Raw genomic sequence first — 12,046 nt, forward strand, 5'->3', positions numbered from 1 at the left:
AAGATTCTTCTCCTAGAATCTAACGGTGGTCTGCGTCTCAAGCACAACCGGGAACAAAGGGTAGCAGATCTCCTCTCCTCCTATGTTTTGATCAATTACTGAGAAAGTGTTTGCTGTTGCCTTTTGTTTTTAACAGATAGAAAATGGCAAATATTTCATTTGCTTTGGTGTTGTTTTGTTTTTTTCCGGACATGATTTCTTTGTCCAGTTTTGATCTTAAAGACAACAAAATATTCCAGTTTCAGACTGTCTTAAACTATTGATTCATTAATCATTCATCACTCTACTACATAATAATATTAAGATAGTTTCAAATGCTTACAACAAGTTGATTCCTCTTCTACCGGTTCGAGGAAAAAAGCACTTTCTTTCCCTCTTTTAATTGCTAAATTTATGGAACAGAAGTCTTGAGATCGTTAATGCAAGCGCTGTTCAGAAGCTTCATGCCTTCTTCACTCATCTGCTGAACCTCTGTTGGCGACAGTATCCTTATGCACTTCACACATCCCACAAACTCTCTGCGCACCAGTTTATGTATTTTAAGTTAGAAAAACTATAATAACACAGAAACTGAAGTTTAGCTTCTTAATTTGATTAGTATCAAGACTTACTCCCATGGATCATCTCCTACAAGCAGAACATCACTCTCATAATCAACATACACAAGCTTCCACCCTGAGCTTTGTGGGCGTGTGAGCAATCCTTCAAGTCCAAACATGCACTCTATTGCAGATTTCAGCTCTTTGTAGTCTCTGAAGCTTGTCACATCAATTGACCTCCCAACTGACCCGGTTTTTTGAACCTTACAGAACCAATGTTCCACGTCAGATGTATGCTTAATGGACGTAAAAACTAGAGATTAGTCTTTTGTTTACCTTAGTGTAGGTTCTAACACGAGGCGTTGCAAGCTTCTGCTGCCATGAGCCTTTGCTGTTCTGCAGCAGACTACTATCATCAAAGTCAACATTGCTTGAAGACGTACCGGTTCCTCCAGAGTTGTCTGCAAAGCTAGCGGATGTGATCTGTGACTGGACATCTTGGGTGAAGCTAGTGCTGTTGTTGTTGTTGTTCCCGACCAAACAATTGAAATCAGTTTCTTTGATGGCACAGAAGTCATCAAGAACTGTGTTTGAGAGTGGAGGAGGATCTAGGATGTTGCTGTTTGTGCTATTATTACCATAAAGGTCCTGTTGCATCAAGGGACTGAACTGGTCAAACTTCAAACCGTTGAGCTGATTGTCCCACACATCGTGAAAGAGAGATGAGTTTGTTGTGTCCGGTAACACAACAGCTGAGGAATCCATTAATGGCTGCTTGTATGATCCGGCAAGAGACTGGAAGGAAGAGACTTGTGATGACAGCTCTTCTGTTTCCAGGAAAGAGAAACCATTTGTTGGTGGGTATATCTGTTGGCTTATGTCAGGACATGGAGACAAAGCCACTGGTTTCTGCATCAGCTCGTTGACCTTCTCCTCATTACACACTTGGTTAGCCTGGTCCATTGTCTGCTGCTCAGTTCCATGACTGACTCTCCCAGAGCTGCAACCAGAAAGTGTCGGTTTTTCGGATTTTGAAGGAGCATGCATACTTTGTGTTGGCAGATTCTGTTCTTGGCCACTTGTATTGGAAGCAGATGGGTTCACAGTTAGCTTGCTCTCTGGCTGCACCTGTTGCACCATTGGTGGTTGTTGCATATTCATATCTCCTAGCAAACCTCCCTGCCTCATTAAAACATTCTGTTGCATCTCAGACATGAAAGATGTTGTTGCATTCTGGTTGTTGCTGTTGCTGTTGTGAGGTCTCATCATCATTCTCATAAGCTGCTCTGAAGCCATGTTAGGGAATGATGCGTAAGGCAGGATCCCGTTTGTGGAGTCAGAAACACGGATAAAAGGCCGTTTGATCAAGCTGCCCCATTCAGTTTCACCAGCTGCACATTTCAAAACAAAGTTACTTAATGCTTGCAAATCAGATGAAACATGTTTTTGTAACTTACCAAAGTAAGATGGATGGAGCTGGCGTTTGAGTCCTGAGGTGAGAGAAGGGAAAATGAAGAGACTCTCAGGTGTTTCAATATCCCATGGACTAACTCTAGTCGGCTTATCGTTACATCCAGGCTCATCCCATTCGACTTGAAGGTTACGCCACTTAGAGCCAGCCCATCTTAATGGATCCAAATCACTTATTCCAACTATGGTTCCCATGTATCTACACATGGATGGAAAAAATGAACAACCAAGTCTGTTTAAGTTAAAGAAACAGATTAGGTTGTTGGTTCGTGAAATCACTTATTACCTACGTTTCCCTGAATCCTCAGTTTCAAACATCATCCCAAACCTCATACTAACTGAGAGCTGAGAGCCGCATATAGCCTTGCGGTACTTGGCTATAGGAATCACAAACTCCGCTGGACACGCTCTGATAAAAACAAAACACACACCATAAGCTCTCTTGTTTAGTCATGTGAGAAGTGTAGAAGGGATTTAGAGATTAACCTTGGATTATAGAATATCAAGAAAGGAGTGCGGTTTGCAGTTGCGTGAGCCGCGGCAGCAAGAACGCCGATGTGCATACTGTCCGCTGAGAGAACTGATGACGGGAGAGCTGTCTGTTGGCGGTTAGCTCGTCTCACACCAACCATCAGTTGAGACTTCTCATCCCTGATGAACAAAACGGAATCACCAGCTCTCAGTCTCTTTGAGCCAACAAACAAACTCCATCCCGTTGTAAGGAGATGTCTCTTCGGTTGTCCTGAGAAATTGCAAACCAAAGAATCTGAGCTCAAATATCAACTGAATCTATACAGAGAGAGAGCAGTCTACTAGTCTTTACCGCGGTATATATGGCGAAATGTCCAAGTATTCTCATGCAAATCTCGAACTACAAGCTCCTGAGTCGGCGGCTGTGCTGTGTAGTCCTGTAACGTTATCATACATAATATTAGCAGCAATAGGAACAAAGGCTTATCACCTGAGGGAAAAGAGAGACTTACCAACGGGGGGAATAGCTTCTCTGCAGCCCTACGTGGGACGGAGAAGCCTCCATGTGTACTTGTATCACTAGCAGTAAGCGTTTTGCAGAAAAACTCAGATGGGTGCTTGCTTCCTCTTAGTAGTCCAAACTCTGGTACAGGGAACACATCTCTCTCCTGATTACACACAAAACTCAATTCAAAATATGGAGATGAGTTATCAAATGGAAGTTGCAAGAACTGTGAAACTTACAGAGTGAACAGGTTGAAGACTCATCTGAGCATAGATTTCATCACTGTCTTTGTCTGCCTATTAGAGTAAACAATGGTCAAGAGAAATCAACATAAGATTGATTACAAACAAAAGCAAATGAAAATGATTATGAAATGGCATGCATACATGAAGGGTAACATTATGGACTTGGCACATCAACTGAGAAGGGAGATTTGGGTAATTAGGAACTTGGGTTGTTGCTGATCTTCTGGTTGATACAGCAACCTAAACAACAACAGAAGAAGAATCAAACCTTTAGGACAGGAGTTTACAAAATCAAGAGATCTATAAATGTGTCTAAATGACACACAAAAAGTTACCTGCTCGCTGTGACCTTGTGGGAAGTAATACACTAAGCTCCCAACTTGAGGGAGAGTAACCAAAGGGCCTGCACAAGCGTGCCATAGCTCCGAGTTTATTACAGGCTTTCTCGTTCCTGGACATGTAAGAAACCAAAACTTTCAGGGAAAAAAGTAAACAAGATTTCAATGTGTCATTTAGCCTAACTTTTTTTTATAAGTTGATTTAGATTTTTGCTTGACAGGAAAAAAAGTTTGAACTTTTGTATGTTTATTGTCATAACAAAAAAAGTAAACCCACAAAGGGAAATGTTGCAATGGAATTTCTCAAAAAGGGAATATTCAGTCAAAATATTTTAGGAATAAAGAAGATGAAAACCTGACTGATCCTTCAACAGCTTCATCTCTTCAAGCAGAGTAGACTGAGGAGTGGTTGTTGTTGTTCCTCCATTAACCAAACCATTTGTTTTCATCTTGTCCTCAACACAAGCCAATGAAGCCATCATACAGAGAATTTTATTTATGTTCTGTTTTGTCTCTCCCACACTCAAACGCTAGGCTTTAAAGCGAGACTTAGACTATTTTTCTTTACAAACTCTTCATTATATCTTTTTTTTTTACCCAAGAAGAGACAAAGAGCCCTACAAGATAAATCAAGAAACAAGAAGAATTAAAGACAAACCCATTTCATGAAATCTGGTTTTATTTTGGTTTAAAGACAAACTCCAAATTCGAAGGACAAACTCCTTACACATGACAAAAAAAAACAGAACAGAAGAGAGATTAAAGGGACAACACACAGACAAGCATGTCTCTCTTGTGGGCCTCTTGCCTCAGATCAAATTCGACCCTTCAATGAAGAAGAGAAACCAAAGCTGCCATCATGAAACAACAGTTTCTTTCTTTTGTTTCCAGATGCAAACAAGAACAAGAAGGTCTTGAGAGAGAGAGACAACAAAACTTTCTTTTCTTTTATTTCTCTGAAAAATCCCACATTTTTCTTCTCTCTCTCTCTCTCTCTCTCTAGATGTATATAAAGTATAAGTGTGTATGTATAGTTGTTTTTTTGCTTGGAAATGGGAAAGAGTGTGCATGCTCTTATCCTGCGCTTAAACTTTCTGTATATGGCGATGCCGTTGCAGCTTTAGACTCTCCAAACGAATAATATTTTTATTTTTATTTTTATTTGTTTTCACATTAATTAAGATATCTTTGTTATTGAAGTTTATATATATACACATTAATTTATGTTTCAAACAGTTTACGTCAAAAATTAATAAAGTAGAGTAGTGAGCACACGTAATCTCTGATACGCACAGAAACGTAGTTGTTTGTACAAGTACTTTAAATGCTTATGTAATAAGACAGATAGCAAAGCTTAAAATACGTACCATGAGTGACATTGTGACAATATATTACTGCAATGTAATTTGCATAGATATTCAAAATTTAATAGTATTTTCTTCCAAAAGTGTTTTGCTTTTTCAACAGCTTTGGTTGATTTTTGTAACCTGAATTTATATGTGTATTATACAAAATAAATTAAGCCAAAAATGAAAACTTGCTTAGCTTTATGACAGCTAAAATATAATTTTTCAAAAAGTTTATTTTTCATGCTGATGTTTGAAAGATTAGCATGATGCCTAAGAGGTTGAAGAGAGGAAGTGTATGGTAGAAAAGCGTATATTAGCATGATGCCTGAGGGGACGTGCATGAGTTGTCAGGCTTTGGAAGATTTTAGAGAAAGTGCGTATGGTAGAAAAGCGTATATTAGCATGATGCCTAAGAGGTTGAAGAGAGGAAGTGTATCTTGCAACCTTTTGAGCTGGTGCTCTTTTTTTCTTTCCAAGTTATGACTCAAAGATGTCTTCCTTTTGTTAGAAAAGTTATACGATTACTAGAGTATTTGATAATATCTATTAGTAGAATTGCATAGTTTTTATGTGCTAAAGAGTCTAAAACCATCTCCAAAAAAAATTGAATTCTTGTATTAGCACTGAAATGGCCTTTACGAATTATTTTTTGAACGTCTACATACAAGACAGGTGAATATCTTGGTTGTGAAGATGTATCAACATACTTTGTCCCGTTAACACATACAACTCCTCAAACACATGTGTAATTGTGTGTGAGTGTGCAAGGTGTACATAGTGCGCCAGTGTGTGCTTAGCTTAATACATCTTTAGACTTTTTTGGTCACTTTTTATACATCTTTGTTTTGACTTTTCTTTTGGTTTTTATGCGGCGAAATAATTGACATGTAGTGATTGTACTAGATTGTGTGATTTGTTATGAAACGATATTTTCTTTTTCGTTAAAGGATGATACGAAATTATATCGCTTTTTCATATCATTAAATTTACGTTTTCATATATAAATGAAAATTGAGCACGCATTATCTTCTGATTTTAATACAGATTATCAAAGATTAGAGAAAACAATAAAACGTATTTTACACACTATAGTCGTATCTCTTCAGGACTGGAGCTAACATAAAAAAATATAGACATCATATATCACTATATAAGATAGTAACAAATGTGCTGATCATAATACTCTTTTGCCATAAACATGCTCAAAATGAATGATGCTTATCCTACGGTGATAGTGATACAAAGCTTGACTTAAATCTCCATAAACCCATGTCCATTTCCTATTAATACGTTCTGTCGACTTCAGAGAATATCAGGAGCATGTAACGAACAAGTTCTGTGGATGTTGGTCTTTGGCATACAATTTGGACCATCTCAGGATCATGTAACAACTAGCAAATCCCATAAGATATTTTATGTCATTTTTGTTGTTTTATAATAGACGATATTTTCACATATCTAGATAATCATTGGATGTGATTGGCTATTGCTGTAAATGCTCTCTACAACCACAATTAACATACAGCCCTAAATCACCACCAATCTTGATTTGTATTTTTTCTTAAATTCACAACCTTTTTTTTTGTTAAAGTCCACATCACTTCTTTAAACTCATGTTTTTATAATTGTTCTGCATAGACAAATATCTGCAACCCAAATTTAAAAACATTCAAAAATTAAGAATCTAGAGCTAAAAGCAAAAAAAAATCACAGCAATATTTTTACAGCTAAAAAAAAAATTACAGCTCTTACCAATCAAACCCATTATCAAAATATGTGTAACCAACATTTTCACTAAGTCATCAAAAGTTCAAACAAAAAAACATTTTCATTAAAATTAAAAATTAAAATTTTGAATATTATTTGAAAAATAGATTTGCATCAATGTAAAACATTATCTAATATGAAACATATAGAGTTATATTTTAGCTCTATTTATCGAACCATCATCATCCAAGATACAATATTCTCTTTATATTTGCAGCAGTTTGTAGCTACTAAATATTCAAAAATACAACACAATTGACAAATAATACTCCCTTCGTTTAGTTGTCGTTCTAGTGTTTTGCATACAAATTATGAAACTAGTTAAATGTTCAAATTTTTCCTTGTTTGACCACTAGAATTGCATAATATTTATAGTCAAGCTGAGTTTAATTTGAGACACAAAAGATAAATTAATAAAAAAAATTGAAATGAAATTATTAAACGATAATTATTTGAAAATAAAATTATACTACAACAATATTTAATTTGAAATGGATGAAGTATTTTTTACCCAAACTAGTCTTATTATGCAAACTCGCAACCTTAAACCTTATATAGAATGTCAACATGTAAAGAAAAAAACAAGTATTAGAAATAAGAAAACAACAACAACAAAAAGTGAGATGGAAAGTGAAAACATTATATGATACTTTTGCGTCTGAAAATCTTGACCGCTCGGCACGCGTGAAGTGGACGGCAAATCAATGGTCGAGTAAGAGAGATATAGTTTAAAAGATATATACATTTTGGACGGACACGGCACCGATTCTACGCTTCACACTTTCACAGTTCACATCTTTACCTCGGCGCTCTTCCTCTCGTCTTTCCATAGTAAGACCATTTCCAATGTATTTCTCTATTTTTTCTTCTATAATAGAGGAACTCTATAATAGAGGTGAGTTTCTCTCCAATGTATTCCTCTATTTTTTCCTCTAAAAAGAAATATTCTTGGAATATTCTTTTTTTATTTTACATTTTACACCTCTAACTTGTAAATGTTGAAAATTAACTCATTCATTATATTTTTTGAATTTTTTTCATAAAATTGCAATATTATTTAAATTAAACATTTTATTAAAAAAGACATTAGACAAAAAAAATAAAACAAAGTACCATTATCTAACAATCATTATTACTAAATGTTTCTTATAAATGATCAATTAATGCATTCCGAAATGAGAAATAAGCTTCTTTATCTTTGATTTTTCTGAATCGACTTAAAAACTCTTGGAATCGGTTATCTTCATTATCTGGTATTTGGACTTCCAGAGGTGGAGCTTCTCTTCCAATTCCAATCGGTGCATCGAGATCACGCTCGTCCTCAATAATCATATTATGTAAAATTATACATGTAGTCATTATATCATGTAGTACTTTTTTTTCCAAAACGTACATGCCTTTCACAATCGCAAAACGTGATTGTAAAACTCCGAATGCATGTTCTACATCTTTTCTACATGCTTCTTGTTGTGCTGCAAAATATATATTTTTTTGGAGTATTAAGTTGTTTTAATATGTTGTATTGATTAATATTTAAATAAAAAGTCTTTGACTTTTAAATAAAATAATAACTTTTTTTTAATTATAATTGACTTTTAAATAAATAATAATATTTTTATTTTAATTATAACTATAGTTATAAAAATTAATAATTAGTATGTAAACAAAAATGTGTGATTTTATATTGTAAGAATTGTATTTCTTCATACACAAGTATTTTAGTTACAATCATAAAAAGTTTGAGAACTACTTTGTAAATAAAAAAGTTTGCCTCTATTATAGAGGAATGCTATTTTTTCCTCTAAATATAGAGGAAAAAATAGTAATCTCTATTTTAGGAGAAGAAATAAGGGTGAGTTAGGGCATCTCCATTCCTACTCCATTTTTTCCTCTAAAATGGAGTAAAAGTGAATATGGAGTAAGGAATGCTCTAACCCAACTCCATATCTCACTCCATAATGAAATTTACTCCATAAATAGAGTAATCTCTTTTTTGTTTGTTCATAACTCTATTATGGAGTGGGAAATGGAGTAGGGTTGGAGCAATTTTACTCTATTTTCACTTTTACTTTATTTTGGAGGAAAAAATGGAGTTTTACATTGGAGATGCTCTTAGAACTGATTTTACTCTATTATAGCATTTAGAGGCAAATATAGGGAAGGGTTGGAGATGCTCTGAAGTAGGCAAGACCATTCCTTTTTGTTTTTGCTAGAACGTTTTTTTTGAACAAGCAAGCAAGCTTGAAGAAATCATCATTGGCCGGCCACTCCATTGATGACACGAAAAGAACCAGCATCCCAGGAAATAAAGTAAACTTCATCATTTGAGTAGTTATCATCGACGGGGGAGATCGGTTAATTGATTTTCTAAGGATTTTGGAGCGCTCTAACGGAACGTGTTGGTTGAGTGAACGAAACTAGTGATGTAATATGTTGATTTAGAAAATTTTGTATAAATCAAGTTTGTAAACAGACACTTGAATTTTCGTTAATTCTGGTAGAACTAATAAAAGTAAATATTCCAAAAAGATGAGTTATTTAAGTATCATCTTACCCGTTTATTCGTAAGATTTTTATTTTTGGAACTTTAACGTGTTAATAAGGTTGCAAACTTGCAATCAAAATGAAAATACGAAAAATCTGGTAATGCTTGGAGAAATAACCCACGTCATATTCCAAATGTATGAAAATCCTATTTGGTCTTTCGCCAAGTAACCCACTCCAACTATAATATCATGCCATCTTCGTGATTATCATATTCCTTAACCGTTCAAATTCTTATTATCTAATTGTTTTAAATCAGACAAAAACATTCTTTGTTTTCTCATGTTTTTCTTTTTATTCTCCCATTTCATGTTTTCCTTAACATGTGTTTAATGTGCACCGTTTAGTGAGTCCTCCTTTTAAAATTGATTAGAATAAAAATAAAAATATCAAATTCCGATAAAAGGTCCCAAACGACCTTTTGGGTTATTAGGATTTGTGTCCTTTAAATTAATAGCTTTGGAGTTTGGACTATTTAATTAAGTGCTACCAATAAAGACACCATTAATAAGCTCGTTTATTAAAAATAGTAAAATACATAATAAATGTTTTTATTACCACTAGATATAAGGTTAAATTGTATTCTTTGCCTTTCCAAAGAAACATCTCAAACGGACTTAGCAACAAGTAAGCCACTCCCTTAAGGACACGTGATGATCATCGGAAACGGTTCATAACGGCATGTGCTTCGCGCACGCATCTATGTAGATCGATGATTTCTATCGGACGGTCAATATGCAACGACGTAAGAATCGAGCCTCACGCCTTTCAACGGCGTCGTAGTTCACCTCACGTCCTTTCTCAACTTCCCTAAGATCTCTCCTAACCGTCGATTCTGCAAACGTGTCACTTATACGAACGATTGCTAGTATTGTACTTACGACGTCGTTTATAGACACAATCAACGAGTATCGCCACAAACCATTGAATAAAAAATTACAAGCGGTAGGAGTAATTATGCCGCGTGTTTTCTGGCACTTGGACATTAAGGTGCAATTTTCTTATCCGTGAAAATAAATCCATAACTACTATCCAAATTCCAAAACATTAAATTACCACAAATAATTTACTTACCTTATCCTGACTCGTATCACTTTTGCACTATTACTAATAATTTATTTAATTAAAATGTTATAAAAAATCAAGAACTTTTTCCAAATAAACTCCCACAATAGTGCAATACTAATTACTAATTTCTTTCTCAAAAAAATACTAATCACTAAATAGGTGAATATTTATGATAGCAAAAGAATAAGGAATAAAATTGGAATATAGATGGACCCCAAAATCATTAAAGTAAAAGCCAAAATAATGGGAGTGACAGGACGTCTCTTATGAGCTATTGGTACGTATAGAGTAGAGCATACAGTTATGGACCAGTGGGTCTTATACAGAATCTATGGAGTAACATTTTAGGTTCAGGTTTAGTCAATCTATGGATGTCGACCCAACCCCATTTTTCAATATTAGAATCTGGACCTTCTCTTTTTGAAATTGCACTACTTACTCTTTTTTATAGAGTAACATTGCAATACAACGGCTCATAATTTTTTTTTTTTGAGATTAACATGATAGATGAACACATAACACTTTTCCACTACAATGTTATTAAAATCACTGGTAAAGTGGTATGTCGTAGGTTTATTAGAAAATAAGATAATGTTAGGAAAACGGCTTCCAACTTAAAATCTGTATATTCTAGCAAAATAAAAAACTTAAAATTTGTATAGGCATTTTTTGTGATTTAGTCATGTTTCCTATATTATTTATATTTTATATGAATGTGGCCATTCTGTATAATTAAAAGTTATGAAAAAGTGATGAAGATTTTTTAAAGGGAATAAAAGGGACCAAGAGAGGAAGGCTTGTATTATTACATTGAGAATGCGTAATAATGCCAACATGAAAAAGGCAAATACATAAATCATAATAATCAGCAATAGAGAATATATGAACAATCATAACTTATAACTAGATTTTCACCCGCACAACTGTGCGGGAATATATTTTCACATTTATATATATAGATATTTGTTTTACATAATTACTATATATTTTTAATGTTACTCACATATTTAAATATTTGTATAATTATGCCAAATATAATAATTTTATAGTTTTCATGCTGTAAATTAAAATCATCACATATATATGTTGCTTATTATATATTAGTCCTATTGAATTTGCGTTTGATTACTAAACTAAAATTTTTAATGCATGAAACAACATATATGAAAAAAAATTTGTATTTAATTTATTATAATCATGATCTGTAATTCAAATCGCTAGATTTTTTTAGTAATTTTTTAATATTTATTAATTTTATATAATAAATTACTGTATATTAAAAAATTTAAGATAAGATAAATTTGTATATATGTATTATATAGTTTACTAATATTAACCCGTTCAACCAACATATTATATTTTTAGCATAAATATTTTATATTTATGAAAATAAAATATGTTAACTTATCAATTTAAAATAATTTTATCATATTTTGTTCAATATAACGTTTTTATTTTAAAATGATAGATATTATTATAAAATTGATAAAATAGGATATAATTTTATTCTTTTAGTAACATTTCATTACTAATTACAAAATTAGTTGAAAATATTTATATTCAATTTATGACAATTAAGATCTTATTATAATCTTTTTCAAGAGATTTGTTAGAATTTTAATTTTTTTTAAAAAATTAAAAGATATAAAAGATATTATGATTAAAGTAATTAAAAATATTATATATATTAGCATTAGTGATATACATTTAATAGAAAATTTAAATGATGGTCCAAATAAAAATATCATTC

General features: G+C 33.3%; 1 protein-coding gene across 3 annotated transcripts; it reads right to left on the bottom strand.

Annotated features, from left to right (window-relative positions):
• Nucleotides 1-231: 231 nt before the first annotated feature.
• ARF5-1 (auxin response factor 5) lies at nt 232-4,659 on the bottom strand. Of its 3 annotated transcripts, none has more exons than XM_009105132.3 (13): nt 4,349-4,659; nt 3,924-4,185; nt 3,566-3,681; nt 3,372-3,470; nt 3,225-3,281; nt 2,993-3,148; nt 2,833-2,917; nt 2,496-2,751; nt 2,296-2,418; nt 1,997-2,208; nt 876-1,930; nt 612-802; nt 232-518 (listed from the first exon to the last, which is right to left on the bottom strand). In XM_009105132.3, the coding sequence occupies exons 2-13, from the start codon at nt 4,048-4,050 to the stop codon at nt 392-394; spliced, it is 2,604 nt and encodes an 867-aa protein (XP_009103380.1). In that variant the 5' UTR covers nt 4,051-4,185; nt 4,349-4,659; the 3' UTR covers nt 232-391. The 3 variants fall into 3 exon arrangements, with proteins under 3 accessions (XP_009103380.1, XP_033130632.1, XP_009103379.1); XM_033274741.1 differs by having other exon boundaries at nt 4,345-4,659; XM_009105131.3 differs by having other exon boundaries at nt 4,296-4,659.
• Between the last annotated feature and the right edge of the window lie 7,387 nt (nt 4,660-12,046).

This window comes from Brassica rapa, chromosome A07, assembly GCF_000309985.2.
Source record: "Brassica rapa cultivar Chiifu-401-42 chromosome A07, CAAS_Brap_v3.01, whole genome shotgun sequence".
Classification (NCBI taxonomy): domain Eukaryota; kingdom Viridiplantae; phylum Streptophyta; class Magnoliopsida; order Brassicales; family Brassicaceae; genus Brassica; species Brassica rapa.